The 27,765-nt window shown below is 45.6% G+C and overlaps 1 protein-coding gene across 2 annotated transcripts in view; it reads left to right on the top strand.

The window, feature by feature from the left end:
• Positions 1–27,765, top strand: part of CTNNBL1 (catenin beta like 1) — a 162,308-nt gene that overhangs the window by 110,796 nt on the left and 23,747 nt on the right. For both annotated transcript variants that reach the window (XM_047851349.1, XM_047851348.1), the window contains exons 12-13: positions 22,886–22,983; positions 25,000–25,080. In XM_047851349.1, coding sequence (XP_047707305.1) covers positions 22,886–22,983; positions 25,000–25,080 — 179 coding nt within the window. The remainder of the gene's footprint in view (positions 1–22,885; positions 22,984–24,999; positions 25,081–27,765) is intronic.

Genomic DNA, 27,765 nt, shown 5'->3' with positions numbered 1-27,765 from the left:
TTCTGTGGCTTCTGAAAAATGAATCGTGAGTAAGCAGTGCTCTGCTCCTTCTTTCAAACATGAATCAGGGCTGCTCACCAGGCCTCACTTAAACTGCTTGCTGTCGTTTCCTGTTCCGTTTCTGTAAGTCCTCAGTAGTCCTGCCCCCAGTACTGCATAAATAACCTCCGTCTCTTGGTCCCCAACGTTTTGCCCTGCCACACTTTACTCCCCTCTTCCTGGCTTCTAACTTTGTTATCTCCATAACGATAGCCTCCTCTCTCCTCATGGCCTCTCAGACCTGAAGCTCAGCACAGCTTAAGCCTTCAGTTTCTGTTCCTCAGCATTCCCGACTGCTTACCTTGAAGTTGCCTGCCTTTAGACACTTGACTCAGCTCCAGTCTGTTTGCTCCTCCTGTTGGGCCCCTTTTGAGAATGAGACCTAAATCTGTAGTTTTTGACCCCCTCTGATCAGTATCACTCAAAGAGCTTTAATACACATGCCTGGGCCCCACTTGCAAAATTTTTGAGGACTGGGACTTGGAGCATCTGTATTTTTTAAAAAGCCCCAGAGCCTGTTGCTCAGCTAGTGCTGAGAACCCCTGGCCGGGATGTTCGGAGTACAAGCGTAGATAAGCATCCTCTTCGCTTTCTCTCTGTGCCAAGAGAAGATTCTTGACATGGTAGGTCTCAGGGGGAGGCTTGTTAAAAATGGCTTTGTTGTTGTTTTGGAGTATGAATAAAATAACCTGACGTGGAAAATTCATGCATTGTGGAAAGGGTGGAGGGAAAGTAAAAATCACCCCAGGTCTCACCACCCAGAGTTAATTACTGGAAACATCATGGACACCATCCATTCAAACATCCGTGTTAGGGGAAGGGCGGTGTGTATGTGTATGTAAGTTTGCATAAATGGAATCATGGTGTATATGCTATTTTGTAACCTGTTTTTACTCAGTCTTGGCATATTTGGGCATATTTGTCAGGGTGAGTCTTTTAATATAGTTAGGAAGCTAGACTGTATTTGTAGAAGGCAGGCTAGATTTCAGGTTACGTGATCAGGTTGTAGAGGTGATCGTTTGGAAAGGTAAGCTGTGCTTTGTGGTGAGTGTGGCTCTTCCAAGGATCGTGAACTGCTGGGACTTCAGGTTGGTGAGGAAATGAGGTGCAGACTGAAGGCTAACGGCATCTGAGTTCACTTGGCTACAGTGTAAGGGGCGGTCAAGAGGCCTTTCAAACGGTATTTTGTTTTTAATGTGTGACTATTTGAATGTGTTAGACATGTTGGCACCCAGCAGTAGGTATAATGTGGAAGGGGATAAACTGAAAACAAACTTGTATACATTTCACTGCTCCTGAAGAATACAATTACGTGTGTGAGATGTTTGTTAGTGTCCACCTTCCGGACTCCTGTGTTATTGGTTGTGATTTTGATATGCAGCAGCTTGCAGGTTGCTGGGGAAATGCTCTGTGTATTTAATCATGTTGCATTCTTACTTGGTTTTTGTTGTTGTTTGTTTTGTTTTGTTTTTTTATGGTAAGAAAATGTCTTTGGCTTTTATATAGTCAGATTGATTTTGCTTGTGGGTGTCCAGATGCTGATGAGCTGTAATTAGCATAAGAAGGAGGTTGGAAAGATGTCGAACATTCTTTTCTGGTAGCCAAACAAAGGATCCCCAAACAGAAATTATTCTCAGGTATGAAGTCCTGGAGTAGCAGCTCTTTTCTCTTTTAGGTGTGGGTCCTATTAAAAGATAGGAGTGTTGGCGGGGAAGATCACTGCTGGGGATGGGGCTGGTGAGTCTTGCCATGAAGCATCATGGGGGCGATTTTCTACAGCAGAGTGCCTCTGTGAGCATAGTAACTTTAAATCCCTTAAGTAGCCTATTAGAAAGGGGCCCTGGGCTGGGTTCGGGAGATTGGGATTTGTGTTTCTTCTGTAACGCAGGCTCAGGCCCTGTGACTTGGGTTAAGTCATTTGCCCCCCTCTGCACCTCAGTTTCCCCAGCTTTAAGAAGGAAGCAATAACATTTCAGTGTGTGAGAACTGGATAAGATAACGTATGGGGGAAGTGCTTTGTATACCATAAAATTAAGCCGTGAATAGTGTGTGATGGTGGGTATTACATGGTCTTTCCCTGGTCTCCTACATGCCTTACATTTTTTCCTTTTAACACTTTTCTCCCTTGTCCCTGGTTCCAAAATAGAAGAAAAGGATTGTTAATTTGTTCCCTATTTGCTGCAGGGTTACCATAAAATAAATTAAGCGTATCGTTTTGATAATCGCTAAAAAATATGCCTACAACTTTCTTAAATGTATTGATTACTAATAAATCATGTCTCTGTTAAGTACGCCTTCTGGCTGGCAAACTTGTGGAATAACAATGTCTGCTAGCCTTTGTAACAGGCTGATTCTCCTGAGACGTGTCAGCTAGTGTGAGGTTACCGCTGCCGAAGATGGCCGCAGCGGGGTCATACTTACGGAGTATCTGCTGTGTTCCCGTGTGTGTGTGATGTCAGTACTCCTCCCATCAGCCCCGTGTTGGGTACCATTAGCCTGTTCTATTACTGAGGAAACAGCCCCAAAGAAGCTAAGTACTTTTTCAAATCAGGCACATGGTTTAAAATCAGAGTCTGCTGGAACCCAGAGCCCACGTTCTTGATTCTGCACCTCAGCTGCCCACAGAGACATCTGAAAACCAGAAAGCTAAATGACTTCTAATCACCAAAGCAACAATCCAGTAACTTTAGTTATTTCTAAAAATAAAATAGGAAAAGTTATAATACGGGCAGGGCAGGGCAGAAAGGTCTGTTACCAAGTTTTTTTGTATTTGGTACCTGGGATGTGAATTTCTTCTCTCTCTTTTTTTTTTTTTTTTTTTTTTTTTGTTTTGTTTTATTTTGTTTTGTTTTAGGGGCAGGTGTATTTGGTAATGTGGGATGTGAGGTTTTTTTATGACTTTAACCTAAATTTTTGAAATAATGAACCTCGTTATAATACAGTTTTTTCTCTATATTAAGTTACATATTTTAAGTTCATTTATTTTAAAAAGAGTGCATACTGAGTGCAAGTGGGGGAGGGGCAGAGGGAGAGAATCCGAAGCAGGCTCAGTGCTGTCAGCACAGAGCCCAATACAGGGCTGTATCTCATGACTGTGAAATCATGACCTGAAGCTGAAATCAGGAGTCCGAGGCTTAACTGACTGAGCCCCCCCGGGGCGCCCCTCGATGTGTTTTTTTAAACTGTAAACTTGGCATGGTTCTTAATAGCAGAATAGTAGGCAAAGCACAGCCTTATAGAAAGAACATGCAGACTTGAGTTCAAGTCCCAGCTTACACTTGTTGTGTAACTAAATTTGGTGTTTGAGATGCAGTTTCCAGTGTGGTAGAGCGGGGGTTCCCCAGGGCGACAAGCAATTCTTGGAGACCCCCAAGAATTCAGCTCAATTTCGACACTCTCTACCCACAGATAGCTTCAGATTCCACAGGTTGGGGGCTCAGTCCTACAAGACTACCCCCCCCCCCTTCAGATGCCATTTGCAAGCCTACGTTATTACCTGTACTTGTGACCAAGTGGCTATAAAATCACAGGTTCCCAAGACCCCCTCCTGAGGTTCGGTGAATTTGTTAAAACAGTTCACAAAACTCAGAGGAACATTGTACTTACTAGGTTACCAGTTAATTATCAAAGGATGAGTCAGGAACTGCCAGATGGAAAAGCCGCAGGAGGCGGGGAAGGGGTAGGGAAAGGGTCGCGGTGCCCTCTCCAGCCGCCACCCTCCCAGCGCCTCCGTGAGTTCACCAGCCCGGAAGTTCTCCAAACCCTGTCCTTTCGGGCGTTTAGGGAGGCTTCATGGTACAGGCGTGCTGGGTTCAATCATTGGCCCTTAGAGACTGATTCAACCAGTGGCCCCTCTTCCCTCCCAGGAGATCTGGGGGTGGGACTGAAAATTACAACCGGCTAATCACGTGTTGGTTTTCGTGGCAACCAGCCTTCATCCTTTGGCACACTGGAAGTTACCTAATTAACAAAAGATACCTTTATGGCTGTCGCTTCACTTGGAAAATTCCAAGAGTTCAGGAGTTCTGTGACAGAAAGGGGGGCAAAGACCAAATATATGTATCTTATTATAAATCACAGTATCACACATTACCTTAGCATATTAATTACCTTCATTGATCCCACATTCCTCATCTTTAACAGTGCTCCTCAGGATTTATACTGCAGACGAATCACCTGGGGATCTTTTAAAATGCGGATTCTGCTTTCAGTTGGTCTGGGGTGAGGGCTGAAATCGTGTATTTCTTACCAGCTCCCAGGGGATGCTGCTACTGGTGGTCCTCTGACCACACTTTTGAGTAGCAGGGATCCATAAAATGGGGTATTATCTGCCTCTCTGATTGTGGCATGTAGTAAGTAGGTGCTTAACAAATGTTAGCCATCTTTGTGGGGCTTAATTGGGTGGGGGCCAGCGGGACAGGCTGTAAAAGAGAAAGTTTACTGAATATACTGCGAGGGAACAGTGGGCAGGACAGTAAAGGAGAGACTGTCTGCCAGGAGGCAGCAGTGAGGGGCTATAGTTATAGGACACGGTAAGTGAGGATGGGGACGTGCGGAATTTCCCCTTTTTTGGTATTTGTGCCCAGTTGTAAGTAGCCCATTCATTGGTTGGGGTCTGTGGTTCAGTGAGCCTGCGTCAGCTCAGGGCTCGCTGTGGGCCCCTTTTGCCTTGCTCGGGTTTCCATTGCTCAAGCCTGTTGCCTGAAAGCACCCTCTACACTCTTCCCTTCTCCTTCTGACTTACCTGGGGCGGGGGCTGCTTTATTTAACAAGTGCATCTGGAAATATGTATTCCCAGCATGTCTTATCTCTGTCTAAAGTCCCAGGCTGCAGAAGGCATTTCACAGGTAATAAGTTCAGGATTAAGCTTTAAGATGAGAGATGTCCACATCCGAACATAGCCTGATGGCTTTGGAGGCTCACCCGAAGGTGTTCACCTGGAACTAGTTGTCCTTTAGGAACTCTGAAAACCTTTGCCTGGAAGGTGGCCCAGAGGGAACCTCAGCTGCCATCTCCTGGGAGTTCATTCACTCTTCAGTTCTTCAGCAATGTTGGTGAATACCTAATGGTGCCAGACATGCTTAGACACACATGAACCACTGCAGGCTCCCTGCCCTGGAGGTACTCACCTGTGGTGGGGAGAACACATGCACGTAATGATTGTGATACAGTAGAGGTTATAAAGGCGGGGGCGGGGGGGGGTGGTAGGTATAAGTTGCAAGTTGGAAGCACTGAAGGAAGGACTAGGCTTCCAGTCTACTTGGAAATCTTCCTTGAAGAGGTTAGGAAGATTGAAAGTGAGTAGGAATGTCCCAAGTGGACAAGAAAGGGAAGAGCTTTTAGGCGGGGGGAACAGCACATACAGAGGCACCAGAGAATGCGGTGTGGGGCTCTGGAAAAAGCAGGCATTCAGTGTTGTGGTCTTAGGGTTAGAGTCTAAGCACAATGAGCCGGACTGCTGGCTGTATTTGTCAAGACTAGTTGGGGTGACAAGAGGGCAGAGGACCTGGACCAGGACAGCCTCTAAAGCAGCTCAAGCAGACACTGCTAGTCACAATATCATAGCTCTTATTTATATGTGCCTAAAACCTTCAAAAACTGAGAAAGAAAGGAGCCATAGTCCACGTTCCACGTACCGCTATCTTCTTTGGCTGTCATCTGTAAATCTACTAAATTTATTTCACTTTTCTAGACCTTTTGTAGATTCTTCTCTCTTAATCCCACTCTTGGTATCCTTAAGGCAGACCTCCCTGTGTCTTTGGAGTTTATTTGGTGACGTCACTTATCTCCAGCCTGAACTGTGGTAGCTGCTCCATGTCTTGTCCTCCATGTGTTGATACTTGATGCTTTTTCTTTGACTGAGCTACTCCTGTACTCCCTTCTCTGTGAGACAGGTAGCTTATTCTTTGGAATTTCTCCCAATCCTGCTTCTTCTTTGAAGCTTGCCCCGATTTTCCACATTTGTGTTTAGACTGATCCCTTTCTTATGCTCCCAGTATCATTCCTTGTGTGTGATGGTCGTTGGCTGACTTGTTTCCACTCATTTGTGAGCTCTGCCAGGGCACGGACTGTGTCTTATGCTGAGGGGCTGAGGGGGCAGGGAGGAATCCCTTTTATCTTTTATATCCCTTTGAATAAAAACTCATTCGGAAGAACAAAATATTTTTTATTATAAAAGATTTCAGGGATGCCTGGCTGGCTCAGTCAGTAGACTCAGTCTACTGAGCAGTCAGCATGGGACTCTTGATCTCAGAGTCATGAGTTCAAGCCCCATGTTGACTGTGGAGCTTACTTTGTGGAGCTTACTTGAAGGAAGGAAGGAAGGAAGGAAGGAAGGAAGGAAGGAAGGAAGGAAGGAAAAAGAAAGAAAGAAAGAAAGAAAGAAAGAAAGAAAGAAAGAAAGAAAGAGGGGAAGGGAAAGGAAGGAAGGAAGGAAGAAAGAAAAAGAAAGAAAGAAAGAAAGAAAGAAAGAAAGAAAGAAAGATTATATTATGAAAGATTTCTAAAATACAAGGTAGAGAAAATTATACATTGAACTTTATATACCTATCACCCAACTTCTGCGATTAACATTTGCCAACCTTGTTTCATGCCCCTCTTTTTTCCCCTGGAATTTTTTTTTTTTTTTCCCTGAGAGAGCAAGCATGTATGCACATGTGAGGGGAGGGGCAGAGGGAGAGGGAGGGAGGGAGAGAATCCTAAGCAGGCTCCATGCTGCTCAGTGCAAAGCCCAATGCAAGGCTCCCTCTCACGACTGTGAGATCATGATCTGGGTCAAAATCAAGAGTCATACACTTAACCGACTGAGCCCCCAGGCACCCCTTTCCAGGAATGTTTGAAGGTAACACTAGGTATTATATAATTTCACCTTATATGGGAATTTGTAATTTACAAAATTAGTAACTCATATGAATGAGAGCCTTGGATTTAGGCATTTTTCTCGCTAGAATATATATGATAGCATTGGGATCTGTTGATAGGTTAACTTAACCTCATCCTAATAGATGTCAGAAGTAGCTTAGATTGAGGGGATTCTCAGCCTTGGCACTATTGACACTCTGGACCGGATAACTCTTTGTGGTGGGAGGCTGTCCTGTGCATCGTAGGATGTTCGGCACCATTCTTGGCCTCTACCCAGTAGGTGCCGGTAGGACCCTTCAGTTGTCACGAGCACACGCACATAAAATCTGCAAAATGCCTCAGACGGTGCAATCTTTCTCTCACCCCACCCCTCCACGGAGAACCTTTGGCCTAGAGAAAGAGAAGAATTTTGTAGATGTGAGCGTTGAAGGGACTATTCAAAAGACAGTTGGGGAAGCTGAGTCCCAGACAGGAAGTTTGCCACTCTGATTATTACTGTGCTTATGAGTATCGCGCTGGAGAATAAAATATTTTCCTGTCTCTGTGCCAGTGGGTGTCCCACTCTACCACACGTGGTTACTCAGGGCTACCAGGGTGATGCCAGAGGCTCCCCAGGAGCAGGGAGAACTCCTGTGGTCCTGCGGGGGGTGTCTCACTGAGTAGGGAAGATCACGTGGTAAGGCAGGGGGGAGTTCTGGAATACCATGACCAGCGGGGACACACTGCTGCTGATTTGTGGCCATGACCAGTATCCACCGAGGCTGCTCATCATTTGCCTTCACCACGCATTCATGATGAAGCAGGCTAGGGAATTCTTTCCTTGGGAATGTGTCTTGGGATCCACAGTGGTAAACAAGTAGGATTTGTTGCACAGAAATTACTTTGAAGTCAGTTTTTGCCAGGAGCCATCTGTCTTATGTAAAGCAAAGGGACATTGGTGTTTCCGTTTGTAGCTTTGTTCAAAATGGGCTCTCTGCTTATCTCTCACAACTGCGTTTGCTAAGAAGTACTCTGGAAATTTGGGTGCTGGTAAATTTAGTTCACCACTACAAAGGCAGATTTGGGGCAGTGGAAAGAAAGCTGGCCTTGGGGGTCAGATCGGTCTCTGGCTCTCGCTAGCTCTGAGAACTTGGGTAGGGCACATAACCCCTCCGGGCCTTATTTTTTTCTCATCTGTAAAATGGGGAGAATAATTCACTCTAAGGGTGGTCGTGAGTGTTAAGTGAGAAAGAGTATGTAAAGCAGCGAGCACGGTAACCGGGTACATAACACTAATAAGTACTTCTTTCCTCTTGAGAAAGGCCCACTGGGAAAGGCACATAGATCTCAGGCCCCTCATTCTTTATTTGTACAACTATGAAATGGCTGCACCGGGTGTACAGGAAGGTTAGCATGTGAGAAAGTGATGATGGCAGAGTACTTCATATATTTGCCAGTTGTTGATTATTTCCTGTTAGTAAAACAGAGCATGGAGTCGTTGTTCACAAATGCAGTGTTTTTTAGGACTAACCAGCTTCCTTTATCTCCTCCCTATGATAAGTCTAATCCCTGTTAGAATATGACCGGCAAGCGTTTTCACAGAGGTCACTGCATGTTTTTGCAGTGGTTCTGTGTGTGCAAGATTGTAGAACAGTTAAGTTCCTTAGCCGCAAACTGGAAACGGAAGAACTGTGTTAAGCAGCGCTGAGTTCTGTCCTTTCGCTGTGCTGTGTTCTTGGCTGATGGGAGAGGGGTTAAGAAGTCAGACTTCAAGAAGACGAACATAAGGCCGTCTTGGGTCTGCAAGCAGGGTTTCCTGGTTTCTGTGGAAATCAGCTGAAGCCCTGAAGTCGGGAGGAAGAGTGTGTGGAGCTCAGCGGTTGGCGGGGGCTGCAGGAGCGTGAAGGAGGACCCGGCTGCTAACGGTGGGCAGAATGGGAGGAGGAGCCCGGGGCTGCTGGAAGAGTGCAAAGGCAGGCCTGGTGAGCAACATGAAAGGAGTGAAGAGGTAGGTTTAGATCATTCCCCGAAGGTCCTGGAAACAGGCTCTTCTTTTTCTTTTCTTTTCTAAACTGAATTTCTAATCTAAAGCAGTCATCCAAGGATGGCATTCAGAGGAGTGTAAAAACACCGCCCTTGCTTTGGGGCCGTGATGATCAGCTCTGCTGCGTCTCGGCAGGTGGATTCTTGGAAAGTGGGAATTGGAATAGTGGAGAGGTCATGGAGAGGGGAGAATGTGGGGGGGATTCTGGCACCCATGCTCAGCCCCAGGTGTATCTGAGCCCGGGTGGTGGTGGGTCAGGCTGTGCCCCCCTAGATTTTCAGCACCATCTGAAAATATAGTGAGCTAACCATTGAGAAGGACTCTTTAAAAAAATTAAATCAGTACAGATATTCAGCGGGATTATCTTTATTTTAGGATCTAAAGATCTCAAGTTGGTTTTTTTTTTAATGTGTTTTGTTGGATGTGGGTAGGGAGACCATGGTAACTGTGTCATGTCCTTTTCAAACCCCAAGAGAGCTTGTAGGCCACAAAATCGGTTTAAATTAATTTAGATGCAATACCCCTAAAAGTGATACGCTGCAGAAAAGTAAGCCGTAACCAGCCACGCCTGACATTCAGCTGTCTTCATCAAAGGGGGTCACTAGAGGTATCAGTCTGGTGAGTCAGAAACCCTGCATCTGGGCCATCTCATAGCAGTTCTTCAGAGTACTGCCACGAGTGGGTGTTACTAACCTAAGTATTGGTGGCAATACAGAGAGAAAACAGAGGTTCTGAAACACCAGGCATTTATTTCTGTCGTTACAAGGATGAGGGCTGATAATTAAAAAACAAAAAATAGAACAAAAAAACCCAGCTAAGTTAATCCTTCCAGCCAGGTTCTGCAGAATATAACGGAAAAGCGTTTAGACCCTTCGAGATAGTGAGGTGAAACGAAACGACTATACTTTTTACTAGCAGTTCCTCCTGATTCTAGGACTTTCCCCACTGGGATGTGTGGCTGGTTCCAAAAGCAGGTGAGGCTGAACAGCCCGCTTTCTTGGAGTGAATACCTGAACTCTGGGACACAATGTATCTTTGGACTTCCTAGAGAAGAACTTACTGGATTAGTGTTATCGGTTAGGAAATGCAGCTGATTGCTAGTAACAGAGACTGGAAATAATATGGTTTAAATAAAATAGAACACACAGAACTCACATAAAACAAGACCAGAAGTCTGGATTGGCAGCTTCAAGATGTCATCAGAAACCCAGGTCCCTTCTGTCGTTCTGTTCTGCCATCGTCATCACAGGACCAGGGGTATTTGTTTGCTTGTGAATGTGCCCCCAAGCACATATCAGTGTGCCTGGCTTCTATTTTCAAGATTGCCTCATGGTCTCCGTGGTTACCGGAGTTCCAGTTACTATGGTCTGGATTCCAAACAGCAGGAAAGCAAAAACAGGAGGGGGGCAGGGCTGAAGAGGACATATCCCCTCCTGGAAGTTCCAGATAGCAGTTTATCTTAAGTCTTGACCCCAATGAGCCACGTGGTCATACCTAGCTATAAGGGAAGCTGTAGTTTGGGTGTTTTTGTTTTTGTTTTTTTAAACCAGGTATATTTACCAAATATATATGGGTCCAATCATTAGGAAGAAATAAGAGGAGGAAATGGGCAGGTAACTGGCAGTCTTAAGTAGTCAGGATGCTGACTGACTACACTTGGTGTAGAGAGAACATCTCTCTCGGGCAAAGTTTGTCTAGGCCTTCTCAGAGTTCCTGAAGTCAGTGGTGGCCAGCTCATTCTCCATGGCGGCCCCCCGCATCGTTGCCCAACCCACACTGCTGCCACCAGAGTGATGGGGTTGGTTTCACTGACCAAGCACATTGTGTAGGAACCATAGAAAACTAAGGATCGGAGTCATTTGCCGCTGGAGATGGTTGTGCATGCACTCAGCAGACACTTAAAGCTTCGTGGACCTCTCCTTCAACCCATCTGAGGTATGGGCCTTCCCTGATACACGAACACTTGACCTAGGGAGCTTCGTGCCTTCAGCTCAAACCCTGGGAGGGAATATTAGCTACCAGTTCATTCTGTTCTTTTCACTCTGAGCCCTTGGAGAATAGTTGTGTAGCAGAAAGAAGTATTTTTTGAACATATATATCCCTTTCTTGCTGCAAGGCATATTTTCCCACAAACTCGAGGCTGTAAATTAGTTAAGCTAGCACTTAAACACTTTTTTAAATCCATAGTGGTGCTCAGACTCTGAAAGGAGGGGGGAAATCCCATGGGAAAGAGAAAATAAATCAACCAAAAGCAACACCTATCATATTGCTTTGCACTCAGTAGGTGATTAGGCAATGTTTGTGGAATCTCATCGCAACTGAAAAATGAGAATACTGAATTAATTTTGGCTATATTTCAGGTTAAATGGGTTTCAGTGGGCCTATTTCAATGGAAAATGCATTCAAAATTTCAAACAACAGACATATTAAAAACTACTTTTTGGAAAAATAACCTTTAGGAATCTCATCATTTATATTCCAAGTGCTCATTTCTCCCTTTTTTTTTCTTGCCTCTTCCTCCTAATATTTTCTTAAGGAAATTTGCAAACCTACAGGAAAGTTGGAAGAACTGTACAGTGCTCACATACCCACCACTAGACTCTCTAGTTAACATTTCACTGTATTTGCTTTGTCACTTCCGTCCATCTCATCCATCCATTTTATTTTTTTGATGCGGGAACTAAGTTGCAGACATCAGTACACTTCACCATGAACACTTTGGGAGGAATATCATTAGCCTTGACTTCAATTTTTAAAAATAATGTAAAATCGCACGGTGAAATGCACACATCTCAAGTGCACCATTTGGCAGATTTGGACAAATACATACTCTTGTAAGGTGCAGAACATTATCACTACCCAGAAATGCTTTGGGGATAAAGCGTTCACTAAGCATACTGTTTTTGAGATTCGCCCATGTTGTCGAGTGCATCAATGCCTTGTCCTTTTTTGGAGCTGTGTAATATTCCATGATGTGGGTGTATCTTTCCATTTTTCCTGTTGACAAACAATCTCAAGTTTGTGGCCATTATAGCCATTAAAACAATGCTGTGAACATTGTTTTCGTAGAATGTCTCGTGTACAAGTCTTTTTGCGGTCATGTATTTTCATTGGCTCTTGAGGGAATATCTAGGAGTGGAATTGCTGGGTCACTTGCTAGTTAGTTGTTCACATCCCTTTTTGATAGAATCTTGTAATTCAATTAAGGGAGGACCGTATAAAGCCACTTTTCTCCTTTTACAAACAAGGATATCGAGGCCCAGAGAGTAGGTGGAGAAGAGACCTATTCAGAGCCATATAGAAGATTTTTTTTCAAAGTTTGGATTAGAAGGGACGCCTGGGTAGCTCAGTCGGTTAAGCATTCAACTTCAGCTCAGGTCATGATCTCACCGCTCATGAGTTCGAGCCACGCATCGCATCGGGCTCTGTGCTGACGGTGCGGAGCCTGCTTGGGATTCTCTGTCTCCCTCTCTCTCTCTGCCCCTCCCCTGCTCGTGTTCTGTCTCTGTCTCTGTCTCTGTTTCTCTCTCAAAAACAAACATTAAAAGCAACAACAACAAAAAACAAAGTTTGGACTGAAATCCCTGTCTCTTACCTCTATTCTGGTATTCTTTATGTCACACTTTACTTCCCCTGAGAAGAAGGCAAGGAAACTGGGTTTCTTTCTGAAAAATCATTAACTGTTTTAGTTTTTGCTAAAGGAGACATAACTGTTAGACCCAAATGCTGTGTTTCTTTCAGATGTTTCTGTAATAATCTGAATATGGTCTTGTTTCTCCTCCACTGTACATTTCAAGAAATCTTCCAGAATGATCTTCTGGAACACAAATTTGACCAGGTTGCTTCCTCTCCATCATGTGTTCTATAAGTCCAGTGGGATAGAGTTCTGACTCTTTAGTTGAAAGTGTGCAACGTTCTTGCTTCTCTCGCCTCGTCTTACATCTCATCACCCACTCCCTGCAGCCTCTCCTGGTTGTGTTCCTTCGTATCCCTATGCCTTTCTTGCTTTTCTCTCTTTATTTTTTGAGAGAGAGAGAGCATGCATGTGCACATGAGTGGGGGGCGCGGAGCAAGGAAGGACAGAGAGAGAGAGAGAGAGAACGAGCATCTTAAACAGGCTCCAAGCTCAGCAGGGCTCGATCCCATGACCCTGGGATCATGACCTGAACTGAAATCAAAAGACAGACGCTCAACCGGCTGAGCCACCCAGGCGCCCCGTATCTCTGTATCTTTAATCTCTTGTGTATTGTTTACAATGACATTCCTCCTTTGTCTCTCTGATAAATTTCTCCTCATTCTAAAGAGGCGACTCTGAAGATTCCTTCATTCATCCAGACCCTCTCAGGGAGTCAGTTACTCCTTTTTTATGCATGTGTATCTCTGACAGCTAACTCTTAAACCATGGTGTTTTCACAGGATGTCATATTCAGTATTAGTTGAATTTTCCTGGCACAAGACTAGATGCTGAAGGTAGACAGATGAATAAGACATGGGCCCCACTTTTGAGGAACTTACCATTGTCGGGGAGATCCATATAGCAAAGTGGTTTCAATACTGCATCCCCGGTACCCATGTGGCCAGCAGTCTAGGAGAGCCCACCTCCCCACAGCCTTCCAGACATCAAGTATTTTGAAAAGCTCATCAAATGAAACTACCTCATGGCTTTATCGGCAGTACTAGTGAGGTTGAATGCTGTTTAAATATGCTTGCTGGGTATTTTTAACTCAGGAGGAAAATAATCAAGTTTTATTATAGTGGAACTAATTAGGTCACTTCCTAGCTGTGAAACCCTGGGAGGCAAACTTCTTTTCCTGGCTGAGTCTCTAGTTTCTTATCTATAAAATGGGAAGAGTAACGCACGTGTTTCATAGGATTGCCGTGAGAATGAAGTGAAGGAATGCATGCGAAGCACACAGAGGCACACAGTAGGTCTGTAACAAATACTGCTGCTTTAAGTCCCCAGTCTCCAGCCCAGCGCCTGCCACGTATTCAGGATTCAGTGAATGTGTGTGAAAAATAGGAATATATGTATTTTGTATGTGTGTTTAAAGGCGCTATATATAGATGCTAACACAGATCCATCTGTCTTGAGAAGAGTGATTTGACTTGCATCAATATTCCACCGGAGTGGCTGAGCACACACGCGTGACTCTTCTTGGGTTCCCACGTCCCCTGCTAGGCAGATGTCCATTACAATGAAATGCAAAAAAGGAAAAAATAATAATAAAGGCAGAGGAATGTAATGTTGTGGCTTGATTTGACAGGGCCTCCTGCTACTTCAGCTGCTAGTGCCAGGCATGAAACAGATTAATCTGTACTCCAACACACCACTGCTGAAGTCAAGATGGTTTAATTAGGGTATTTTAAACATCCTCTTTGCGTCGAGAATCTTACCAGAAAGCAGGATGTCTGTCTGTCTGGGGAAGTTCAGGGGGAGGTGGGGAGCAAGGATGGGCAATAAAACAGAGATGGTTTTAATTTTAGAAATGAGAGAAGAACACTTCGTATGATCTCCTTAAAACAAAAGAGCTAATGGCCTTAGATGTTCCATGGAAACAAAGGCAGCTCAGCCGCATGGCCTTGAATTCTAAAGTGGCCCTGCAAGATCTTGCCAAGACATGGGCCTGATGGTTGAGGTACAGGGACTGTTTCCATCCTAAGTATAGAGCTCTGGCTGACCCATATCTTTCTTAACCATTTGGACCACTGGAAGGCAGGTGCAGACTCTGAAGCTGGGTGGGCAGAGGGACCCTGAATTCATTGTCCAACCAGCCAGGCTGGGCCAGTATTTAAATGCCAGGCTGTGAGGATATTGATCAGCATTTGTATTTATCCATGGTCTGCACTGCCCGCCCCCTCTCCTCCTCCCCCCCCCCCCACCTTTCCAACCTCCTCACCTTTCATCCTCCCTTCCCTGTGCCACTGGATCCCTTCCCAGTTCTCTGTCCATACCATGTGCATTCCAGCCTGATGTCTTCGATTCATGCTTCTCCATCTGCTTGACATGCTCTTATTCCCATTGCCCCCTTCTCCCTTCAAGGCTCTTTTCTTGCTTTCTTCTCTTCTCCTAGGCTCAGCGCAGTAGTATCTTGCCCACCAGTCTCCCCAGATACCCTGGCTAGGGGAGGATTTGCCTCCTCAGTAGTTTCTGCCTCTTTTTCATGCACTATCACTTTCTATCAAGTAATTTTAGACGTAAGAGACCACAAGCACCTGGAGGGAAGGATCAGTGTCTGATTGTCTTTGTCTTCAAACACTGTATCTTATACATTGTAGGATTCTATTTTATGAACGAATGAATGAATCCGTGTCAGTTCCGGTGTCTAAGACCCCTGGAGGCTGCCTCCTGTGGCCCAGCTCTGCTTACCAGTGCCTCTTCTTCCTTTTCGGTGAATGTAATCTTCCCGTGACGCACGGAACCCAAACTTCAAGAGATGCAAGTAGGACACCTCTGAAATCTCTTGGCACAGAAGGATAAGGAAGTCGTTTCGGGATTATTGCTGTGTTCCTTGTCACCTTCTTCCCCCGTTCCCCACCTTGAGAGACCTGTTAATGGAGCACAGTCCATTTATCCTTGACTTCAGGAACACAGTCTAGATCTGCATTGTAAGAACCAAATGTGCCCATAGAATCCCAAATCCTAGCCACTGTCTCTCTACCAACTTTATCACAGAAAACTTGGAGCTATGAGCTCACGACCATTCACTTGCCAGCATAACACTACAGCCCTGTGTCACTCCCAGGGGTCCCTGAGAACAATGTTATCCTCTTGTCTCGATCTATACAGCCAACCCTTCCTTACATTTCCTCCTCTTTCCTACCCCATCCCCAACTAAATTAGGGCGCTTCACATAGTGTCTACGCATGTTCCACACGTGCCAGTTAACTGTGTACTCGATTGTAGCTGTCTGTTTCTTAGCCTTGCTCGCAGGGCAGTGAGCTCCTCTGGAATGGAGTGTCTTTTGACCTCCGTAGTGCCAGCACTTCGTACGTTGCCTGGCACATAGTAGTAGGTACTCAGAAGTCTGAGAAAAGGAATCACTGGTGTGGGCACCACTTCGTGCCCTGTTATCAATTGTCCTGTGGTTACAAAACTCCTAAAAGAGAGGGTGTTTTTCATTTCCTCTACAGACCACGTGCTGTGTTTTCAGTTCTGCAGCAAGAGCAAAAGGTGAATGATTATCCAGGCCGACTACATTATTTTTATTAAAAATTAGGACCCTCTCTGCTTATGGACACCGTGTCCTTCAGCTTGCTAGTAAATAGCCACTGCCCACCTTAGGGCTGTCCGCAAGTCTCCCAGAACTTCTATCATTTGGCTTTATGGGTAGTCGCACATAAGAACTTTATTTTCATCTATCGTAGGATTAAAGAGTCTGAGTGAGGTTGGCCTTACTCCATTTTAGGGTCAGAACAAATCTTGAGTTATAGGAGATAACCCTACCAGCTAAGAACGTCGGGCCACCTAAGTCTCTGTTTTTCTCAGCACAGGCCAGTGAGGATGGTGCAGGCAGACTGAAACATGTTCGGTGGTAGGCATGTGATCAGGATGTGGTGTGGAAGGGGCTAGGTGGTGATCTATGACAAGTGCATGGGTGAGAATCTCCTCTGAGATTCTTCTTCAAGACAGCAACTCTCAAGTGGATGTCTGTTGGGTGCCTATTATGTACCTAGCTCGCTTGGCATAATGTATTTAATAGATGGAGGGGATAACCCCACTTTGCAAACAGGAGAGCTGAGACTTAGTGATTAAACAGTGTGCCCATGGTTTAGTTTAACCAGCTAGTGAGTGCCAGCATCAGGATTCAAATCCAAGTCTGTCTGATCCTAAAAGCCCCGCATAAGGTTAATTAGTTAATTTACTTGTTGGCCTTTCTGGAACAGGGTCCAGGAGTTGGACTTCTTGGTGTATCCATGTGTCTTTCTCAGCGGTGGACCACTGGTCGGCCTGGTTGTTAATGGGCCTGTCTGTGGGTAAATAGCTCTCCTCACAGAGAGAGGTGTTGTTTTAACCTCTTGGGATTTGGACCACCCTTTTTTAAGAATGAGGATGGGAAATGTTACCCATCCCATTCTTTACAAAAACAGTGAACACTGTGGGAGGCTAGTTGGAGTGACTGCCACGGTGTGGTTTGTGCCATTCTGGAAAGACCTCTGATCTGGATATACTAGGTCATGGGTTCTTAGCCAAGGAGCCATCCTTGAGAGATGGGAACACGCTGAAATTCCATGGAGATGTTACATTTGTGTAGATATTTTGCAAAGGATGGCATATATAGGGTTCATCAGATTCTTAAAAGTTTCTGTCATGATTTTCAAAGAAGATAAACTGCACATCTAGAATCGAGTGGCCCACAAAGGTACTTTTGATCCGAAGCAAATCACATCCCATATCAGGGTTATTGCTTCTATACTTGAAATTCCAGTGGAGTTGAAACAAAGATTTCTGATTCTTCTTCCGGCTCTGAAAATTACAGAATCCTAACTGACCCTAGAGAATCAAACTTTTAGTCCCCTTGCAGATACCGAGGGGTCTAACCCATTGTGTCTAATCACCCTTGAAAGTTCCTTAAAGAGATTTGAACTAAGGAAGAGGGCCCAGGACCACCCCTCTAGGCAGTTTCACTAATTAGGGTCTGAGGCTGGCAGTTGTCTGACTGTTGAGCAGGGCACTGGCAGGCAGGGGCTCACACTGGCACAATTTCAGTACTAGCTCTCTCATACTCCACTAAGACCCCAAGCTCCCTACTTAGTGACTTGAAAATGTAGATATGCTTGGCCTCTCCCCTCGGGAGCCTTGTGGATCCCTTTAATATGTGTGTGTGTGTTCTGTTCTCCCTGGGCCCTGCCTTAGAGGTTGTTTTCTACAGTGGGAGTCCCCACATCCACCCCATCTGCGTTGACAGCTCCATAGCCATCCTTCGCCTCCATTTTATCCTGTCGAAATGACAGAGCAGCTGAGCGGTGCTGGCCAGCAGATAAACCTGTTATCTCCCCTGCTCTCTGTGCCAGCAGCTCTCACCATCTTCTTGGTGCATGAAAAATTGACACCACCTTGGGCTGAAATCTGTTCCTAGGGAAGCTACATTTATTAGGGGCTAATGAAACTGTGTGTGTGTGTGTGTGTGTGTGTGTGTGTGTGTGTGTGTGTGTGAGAGAGAGAGAGAGAGAGAGAGAGAGAGGGAGGGAGGGAGGGAAAGAAAGTGTAAAACTTGGGGTGGCTGAAGTGTTTTCCTGTCTGGCAGGCACCAGCCAGCCACAGCGCCCGGAGAGATGGAAGGTACGTAAGCAGCTTCAGGTCTCCTGAAATTGACAACCTGTTCTTTACTTAGAATCCCAAACAAGTAGGTAAATGCCATTTGTTCTTAGTATATACCCCTGCAGTTGATCAAGATCTCTCCTGCTGCAGGCTGGGATGAGCTATAGGAATGCATGCTGATATGACCTAGTGCCAAAAAGATTATTCTGTGTATTACATTTTCCTTTTTGAAAACTACAGCTCCTGATACCTCACCGTTCCGCCAGCACCCCACCCCCCGCCTCGCTCAGGTATACAGAGAATGGTCTCTTGTAGCTCTTTCCCGTCCATTCAATCAGCAAGAGTCAAAGGGAAAATTGAGAAGTTCTGGTTCAGTATCTGCAGAGCTGCCGAAAACCCAAAGTCTCTTCTTTATTTGGAATCTGGTAGAAACCGCTTCTGGAAAGAGTAATTCAGTAAAAGAGAGGAAAGAGGGGTTGTTATTCATGTCTTACTCCATATGGCCTTTTGCTTCGTTTTCCTCTCATTAAAACTGTAGAGTTTTTTTTAAATCCACATTTACATAGTGCCAATCTTTTGGACACAATGAGTGCCACATGAAGTACATTGTCAGGCTTTGCATGGTTTAGTTTCTGGTCTGTTTTATCTTTCATCTATAAAAGCTTTGATGTTTACCTTTTATATGTGGGAAGCATATAACAACATAGGAGGGAAGCTTACTGTTTACAGTCAGGCATCTTAGGTTCAAACCTAAGTTCCCACCACTGACTGAAGGACATGTACCTTAAGTCAGTTAACTAACCTCTCTGAGCCTTGGAGTCTACATTTACAAGATGAGAATAGTAGCTTTCTCACAGCTTAGTAGTGATGATTCAATGAGAAAATTGTGTACAGACTCAAATCTGCCTACTGTCATAGATACACAATAGGTGGCAATTATTATTGTACCCTACTTCTTGCCAGTAGGTATTTGAAGCCACTTACAGCGGACGGTCTGGTGGTACTAAAGCTTAGGTTTGAATAAGAATTTGTCAAAACACAAATTCAGACTGGGGGAAATATTTGCAACATACATGACAAAAGGATAATGCTCTTCATTTATAGACAGCTTGTAGGAATCAAATTGGCAAAGGATAAGGCCAGGCAGTTCACCCATAAAGCAATACAGGTGGCCAGTAAATATCAGAAAAGGTGCTCAACCTTGTTCGTAACAAGAAAAAAAGCATGCTAATCAAAAAAGATCCCATTTTTCACCTTCCATGTTGTCATAATTTTTAAGTTGGATAGTATCCAATCTGAGCGAGGATATGGGAAAACAGATACTCTTTTATAATATATATGTAATTCTGCTTCCATTCTCCGTGTGTGTGTGTGTGTGTGTGTGTGTGTGTGTGTGTATACACTGAGAGTGGGCATAGAATTGGTACAACCTTTTTGGCAAATAATTTGTCAGTGTCTTTTGACACATGCGAATAGCTTTTGACTCCCCCAATTCCACTCTTAGGAATTTGCACACGTGCAAAAGTGTATTCCTTACCAGAAATAAAAGTATACTTGCCAGAATATGTGCACATGGATGTTTATTGCTTCATTGTTTCTAATAGCAAAAACAAACAAACAACCGAAAACTGGAAACCACCTAAAGTATTAATGATTGGGTGAGGCACTAAATTATGATAAATAATGTCAGTGGAATTCTAGATGGCCATTAGAAAAAAACTAAATATGTGCTGATATAGAAAGGTATATTTTTTTTTCCTCTCCTCTGAAAATGTACACAAGATACCTACCTGTAGGTTTTCTTCCCCTTGGGAAGAGGAAAAGGGTAGTGAGAGGAGTTTGTGAAAAGACAAATATTAGGTGTTCAATAAATATTTGTTGAATACATTTTATACCTTTGTGTATAGTCTGGTTTTTACCATGTGCGTCCATTACTTTTGTTTTAAAATCCATTGGTGGAGCATGGAGGGAATCACTAATAAGGCGGTAAAAGAAATTGTTTCCTATAGTTGAGCATAAATTCATCTTTGAGCTTCCCAGTAGCCAAGGCAAAGAGGGAACCCTGATAAGCACAAAAAATTCAGCAGGAAAGAGAAACATTTTCCTAATCTTCATCTCTAAAAGGACTAGCTGCTAAGGGTTGGTCAAAACTCCCAATTTGGTCTTGTCCTCCCCAGCTTAAAATTCGTGAGGAGATTCTTGCCACTTTTCTTCATGATCCAACCTCTGCCACCTAACTGGCCTCCCCTCTTCCATGTGGATATGACATGGCCTTTGCATATATTGTTCCTTCTGCCTGCAGTGCTCTCTCCTCTTCTCTACCTGGTTGTCAGCCATGGCTGTTGTTTTGGGCTTTTTAAAGATTTTCAGTTGTTAGTTACCTCCACTGGTAATCCTTTTAGGTCAGATATCCCTTATCTGTGCTCCCCACGTCCCCTGTGCCTACCTCAGCGATGGAACTTGTCACACTGTACTGTAATTATTGTTTTGTTTTCCCCACTAGACAAGGAGCTCCTCAAGGTTAGGGATAATGTGTTGATTGTTTGGGGGCCCTGAGCACCAAGTGTTTGCCAGGCCCAAAGACCAGCAAGTGGTCAGTGAATGACTGAATGAGTAAGCTGAAGTTTGAGTTCTGCCTGTTTCACCAGTTAACTAGCTGTGCCAACAAGTGTTTTTTGAGTGGGGGAGTCAAGGAGAAGCCTCACTGAGAAGATCACAGCTGAATTGAACTGGGTGTGAAGACTGAGCCGTGCAGATAATCTGGTGAAGAGCATTTCGGGTAGAGGAGACAGCAGGCACAGAGGCTCCAGAGTAGGAGCGTGCCTGACATTAGAAGCAGTGTTTAGTCTGAGTGAGTTGGGGGCCATCGGAGGGTTTTATACAGAGGAATGAGGGGATCTGACTTTGGGTTTCAACCTAAAGGATCATTCTGACTGCTCTATGGAGATTAGGCCGGGGGGGGGGGGAGAGAGGGGGCAAGAGTGGAAGCAGAGAGACCCCCACAAGTAGGCTGTTGAGTATTCCAGCCAGGGATGAGGGTGATTTGGACCAAAGTAGCCACAGTGGGGGCAGCAGAAAGAAGAGGTGGGATTCTAGGTATGATGTGAAGAGAAAGCGGACAAGGTTTCTTTCCTATGGGACCTGTGAGAAAAGAGAGACAGAATAAGGGACATCTCCACTGTTTTTGGCTTGAGGAACTGGAGAACCTGGTCGCCATTAACTAGGTGGAAAAGACGGCGGGGAACAGATCTGAGGGGGCAGATCGGGAGTTTGATTTGGGACATACTCGGTTTAAAGGAGCTGTTGACAACCACGTGCAGAAAGCAGGTAGAAAGGCAGACACGTGAGGCTGTGTTCAGAGAACAAGACTGGCCCGCAGACCCGCGTTGTAAGTGGTTTTAAAAGCCGTGGGACTAGCATGGGGCTTCCCAGGGAAGTGAAGGTAGGTGGAAGATAGAATGCCAGCCTACTCCAGCATTAAGAGATTGGGGACATAGGGGCGCCTGCGTAGCTCAGTTAAGCGTCCAACTCTTGATTTCTCAAGGTTCATGAGATCGAGCCCACATTGCTGTGTGCTGACAGCACGGAGCCTGCTTGGGATTGTTTCTCTGCCTCTCTCTCTGCCCCTCCCCTGCATGCGCTTGGGTGTGTGCGTGCTCGCTCGCGCGCTCTCTCTCTCTCTCTCTCTCTCTCTCTCTCTCTTTTTAAATAAATGTTTTAAGAAGAGAGAAATCAAGGACATGAAGAGGCAGGAACACTTCTGACATACGTGAGGAAAAAACAGACTCAATCTGTGCTATGGTAATTGCCGACCTGTGGCTTTAATGAATAGTCGAGTGACTTTCTGAGAATTCAAGAGAAGTCTGACCTGTGAAGATGTTCTTAGTCCCTCTCCAAATAGAATATTTGTTGCCCACACGGTGGGCATTATTTCAGAATAAACTTCACTCTGCCATTTCTCCACGACTAGACTTCTGCTGCCTCCTTTTCAAGGTCATTATTCTTGATTTTAAAAAATTCTTTTTAAAGAAAAGAATCTCTTCACAGCTAAAGCCTATAATATACCCTTCAATTACCCTCTTCTTCCCAAGGTGGAAAAATAGTAGCTCATAATAGAAGCCTGTGGGTTATGTGAACTCAAAAAGCATTGTCACCATTTTGAAGTACTTACTGTCCAGCTGCTTTCGAACTTGAAGTAGGGAGTTTTAGTTGCACCAGAAGTGGCAACCCTGGAACCCTGTCATATTTCTTGCTTAATTCTGGGATGTTTACTTGGAAAAAGTATAAGGTAATTTGAGAATATGATAGAATACATTTTACTTGTTCTTTATGTACTCATCTCAAAGCTGATATTCATACTCTGTTCACAGGTTATTTCTGCAAATGGGAGATTAGTTTAAGGTTCTGTTGTGGACAATAAAAGTCAATTAATTCCAGGCAGACTAGAAATTCTAACTTAGTTTTGATTCACTTGCTCAAGTTGTCCTTGAGGATATCATCGCTTTTGAATATGTTTCTTGTGCAGTATGTGAAGATCAGTTCAGGTTTGCAATGACACAGTTTAGGTTCTTGTCTTACTAATCAATAGCGGCAGTCAGGGAGGCCTACTTACTCCTCCTCCAATAGAACCAGGGCAGGCTTGGAGAGAGGTAATAATTACTGCTCTGATCACAGCATGTTCTCTTTTCTCCTTCCCAACCCAGAGCATGTCTGTTCGATTCTGGCTTCCCTCCTGCGGAACCTGAGAGGACAGCAGCGAACCCGGCTTCTGAATAAATTCACTGAAAATGACAGTGAGAAGGTGGGTGCCTGCTACGCGGTAAGGAGGGGCCCAGGGCCGTCAGGGCAAAAGGAGTGCTGAGCTGAGCTGCTGCCCTAAAATACCTTCTCCAGCATTGCTTTGGGTCTTAGAGGTTGTTCTGGTGACTCTGCCTGTCCTCTCCAGATACATCCGTCTGGGCACAGTAACACCTTAGGGTGGCAGCAACCAGCACCTTAGGAAGATTTTTAGACCCAGGCAGAGTGGGTTGTAATAGGATTTGGGTTAAGGGTTGCACAGCATGGCAAGGCGATTAAGAACATAGCCTCTGGATTCCGACGTGGATTTGAACCTGGTTTTGCTCTTTGCAAGATGTGTGCCACTCTGAGCCTCATTTTCCCTATCTGTAGGATGGACACATTAATTCCCATCTTGAGGAAGAGTCAATGAGAGGAAGATTAAATGAGTCCTTACTAGGTGGTGGTGATGGAAATGAAGGCTCCGTTGTGGACATAAGGAAAGGGTTGAGCCTGTCCTTAGAGGGACTGTGGAACATGGGAATGATCACGTAAATGAGATTAGGTAGATATTATGTTGTTATCTAGTGTGCCACACCAAAAAAAGATTTTTAACAGTGATAGGGCCCACCGTCTATTTAATGATTCCTGTGGATTGGGTCACTCAGCAGGTCCCTTACATTCTCGTGGGACAATATATTGTCCCTTATATTCTCACAACACCGTGTGGTTTACCCTTTGTGTAGGTATTGTTCACATCTGCAGAAGAAGCAGCCGATGCTTAGAGTCATGTCATTTGCCCACGATCACTCTCAACGATGATCCCACCACTCACTAGTCACAAGTTAGATCATTCTAGATGCATGACATTAAGGACGAAAGTCCCTTTGATTACATGCAATAATCTCGTTCCTTCCCACTGCCAGGTAAGGCTGAAAGTTTGTTGTACTTCGGAGAGAGGTTTATGACTGTCTCTCTGACCAGTTTTTCCAGCCTCACTGGCAGCATAGCATGGGGAAGAGGCCATCGTAAACTCAGGCGTAGAACACCTTAGCAGTCATGTCACCCTGGTGACATTTAACATCTGTGCCTCAGTTTCTTCATCTTTAAAATTAGGGTCACTGTCTGTCTTTCCTGCCCACATTCTCAGGTTTTTGTAAGGTGTAAAGAAATAATGGACACGAAAATATTCGGTAAACTGAAATATACAAGATCTTGGGGGCGTCGGTATTATCCAGAGAGGGTTTGGGCACAGTCCTCCTGGACTCTGATGCCGTGTTGAAGCACCATCTGCTGTTAACCACTGTAAGCTCTTGAGTAAATACCAGGGTTGCCAAGAGCCATGGCTGTGCCAGCCTAGTAAAGAGAGAGGTTAGAAGTCTAGGCTGGTTTCAGTGTTTGTTCAGTCTTTTGGAAGTCTTAGGCAAAAATGAAACTTTTTCAAACCCACTGAGTGTTCCTCAGGCCATGTTTGAAGCGTGACTTTTGCTAAGTTGAAAACTGATTTTTAAGTTATCGCTGAGCAAAAGTCAGGGCCTTTTTTTAAGTTGCTGAAAGAGTTTTTTTTCTTGTACTCTCTTCTGACTCGAAAGCAACTAAAGAGATTTTACGCAGACCTTTTTAAAAAAAGATCAGCTCTGGGGTAGAATCCGAACATGAAAGGTTTCAGTTGGAAAAAAATTTCTGTAAAGTTCTAAGTGAATATCAAGTATGTAACTTCAAGCTCCTTCTCTTTGCAAGAAGGGACTTGAATTCTTATTTATTTATTTATATTTAACAACTTGAATTCGCGGGAGCCCTGGCCAAGCTGGAAACACAGCCTCCTTGTGGGACTAGGCCTGCATTCAGACTGCATCCGCCCCAGGGGTCTGCTCGCTCTGCCCTGGCTCTTCCGTCCATTCCTGCTGGTTTCCTACGCAGAGCTCGTAGCCGACGTCGGAAGCAAGCGGTAGAGGGGCCTCCTGTTGGGAGGGGCTCCACTGTTCTCTTGCCTTGGTGTGCTTTTTCCTTCTCACTCATGTCTGAAACATCTCTCTTTCAGGTTGACAGGCTGATGGAGCTGCATTTTAAATACCTGGACGCAATGCAGGTGGCCGACAAGAAGATTGAAGGGGAGAAACATGTACGTATCCCTGCCTGTCTTTTGCCGGCTGTTGACGTGCATGCCGTTCGGGTCTCTTTGTACCTTCTCTCTCCCCGCAGGACAGGCAAGGGCACAGGTGCCACCTACCCCCCCGTGCCGCCTAGCCTGGTGTTAGCATGGAGCGGATGACCGTCTGCCAGTGGTTATAACCGCTCTTCTAATAGGAGTGGAAGTGCTTTCGGAGGAAGGATCCCTGTCTGACCTGGGGGTCTGGGTGACAGCACGAGTACCCCTGACACGAGCAAAGTGCAGGGCTGTGACTTGGTACCACGTTGGCCGAGCTGGCAGAGTCTGTCTTAGTTCAAACTCCTGCTGGCTGCTGTAGTCGTAAGGGGAGCACCCAAGGGAAGGGTGATCTCAGGGGATAAGAACTGGAAAGGAAGTCTGAGGTCACTGAATCCAGATGAAAAACTGGAGACCCGGAGAAGGGAGACTCAGAGGCACCGCAGCAGAGCCTGCATAGCAGGTTCCAGAGGACTGACCCTAATTTCTTCCGCTGGCAGCTGCTGAGAATGAAATTTGTTAGGTTTTTGTCTTGAGGGACTGTGTTTGCTGTGCTGGTGTCCTGCCTTCCGTACTTTCCACCTGATTCCGTTTTGTTCTCTGCCATCTCTGGCCTCTGCCTTTCTCATCTGTCTCCTTCACTGGGGCAGAGACTCTTGTGTGTTGTTTAATGTCGATCTGTATTCTCACCCCTGCGAGACATTCCTCAGTCTTTGGTCACATTGCAAAAGGATCCTTTCCTTGCTTTTTTCAAAGTCTGTAATAGACTTCATTTTCCTTGTGATCTTGATTTGCCGTATCACTCCATTCTCTTTTCATTCTTCTTGCCTTAAAGCGCACTTGAGGCTTTTGACCCTCACTAGTGGGAGAGTCAGTTTCAGCGCCTGGTCCCATCGTGTTGGGACAGTCCGGCTGCGGGGCGGGCCGTGTGCACAGGGACTTACACTAGCATTTGCCCTCAAGCTAGGCCTCAGGCCAGAGCGAGAGCTTGGAGGGGAGACGGTGACCCTGTTGTCTGTCCTGTTTCTCTTCACCCCTCGTATCTACCCCTCCCTTTTTACAAAATATGCACCTCCATTTATGAATGCCAGTGGACAGATAGCTGTGGTTATCATTCTTGTGATTTGCCTAAACCTAGTAAGTCCTCAGATGTTTGTTGATTGATTGAATTGACTGCCTGGGACATTCTTCGTTTATACGCTGATGCTACTGCAAGATAAAAGGCCGGGACTGAATTCTGAGGCTGGACTTCAGATGCCAGCATGTTACGCACGCAGTTGCTTCGTTCCACCCTCCCACTGCCTTTATTTTGTCCTGTGATTGAGGTTTCCTTTTCCGTCTTTTCTTCCCTTTCCGGTAACTTGTGAGGATGGCCGCTTAGTGACTATTTAAGTGCCAGAGTGATGGCTTCTTTTTCTTCATCTGAATGATAATTAGAAACAAACTGAAATTTCCCTGGACTTTTGGAGGGACACAGCCATGAGACAGTTAGAACTCCAGCTCTGGCTGAAGACCCGTGTTATCTGCTAGAGGAAGTTTTCAGGGAGAGAGAGAGCACCTGGGAGTCTAGAGACCTGGAATTTTAGGCAAGCACCGCCTCTCAGTCCCTGCCTGGCCGTGGCTCGTCAAACCATGCTTCATGTAGCCCGTTCCCTAACTCAAATGTAGCAGCAGAGGTGACCTCTCAGGTCCTCCTCTGCGTAAAGTAGTGCCTCAGGTTCAAGTGAACATCCTCTAGGGACCCTGCCAGTTTTTAGCAGCGGGGTGGAGGACAAGCAGAGTGAGAGGCTGATCAGTGACCGAACTGTCCCGAATACAGAGGAGCAGTGGCCTCGGAGAAAAGGTTGGTGAGTGGGGAATCGCAGGACCCCGGGTTTGAATCCCAGCTCTGCCACGTCCTGGCTCTGAGACCTCGGACAGATGAGCTGACCTCTCTAAACTCCGGTTTTCTCATCTGTAAAATAGAAATAACACTTCCCTCTTGGGGTTGTTATAACACTAAGCATAAAGTATATAAAGCACCTTGCTGAATTTGGAGGAACCGTGGCCCCTGCTTGGTGCTCCTAGCTTCCTTTGCAGTTCTTGTCAACTTTTAAGCTAGTCGGGCAGTCCTTTTCCTGAGGGCATCCCCCTTGCCATCTGTCCCAGAAGGAGTCCCCCTGCCAGACCAAAGTTGGCACCGTCATCTACGTCATTTGAGGGGAAGCTGGAGTAGACGTTTTGCTGATGGAGACCGAGTAAGCTGCTGGGCGCGAGGGGGGGCAGCTTGCGCGCGGCTGGTGGGAAACTTGGCCTGCTTCCCACCAGATTATCTGTTATCAGCATCGAAGAGGGTGTGAAATTGATTAGCACCGACGGAGAGTAATTGCTGCAGCCACTCTGCCCCGGCATTCACCGAGCTTCTGTGTGCCACGGGCACCGGGGCCCCTGCCATTCCCTGACAGACCTCTGTCTCCTTGATGCCAAGGCCGTTTTGCTGGGCACTGGCAAACATTCCAAGGCCATTAGTGCCCAGCAGCCTCGGCGCTGCACAGAGAGACAGGGCAGGGTGGGGGGCGAAGGATGCATGCGTGAGCAGCGCTCTCTGCCAGCACTCCGGCTCCATCCTGGCAGATGCAGCCGCCTCGCAGGTGGACGGTGACTCGGAACAAAACGACCTCC

The sequence above is a fragment of the Prionailurus viverrinus genome, chromosome A3 (assembly GCF_022837055.1).
Source record: "Prionailurus viverrinus isolate Anna chromosome A3, UM_Priviv_1.0, whole genome shotgun sequence".
Lineage (NCBI taxonomy): Eukaryota > Metazoa > Chordata > Mammalia > Carnivora > Felidae > Prionailurus > Prionailurus viverrinus.
The sequence above is the reverse complement of the archived record's forward strand: the minus strand, read 5'-3'. Positions and strand labels throughout refer to the sequence as shown.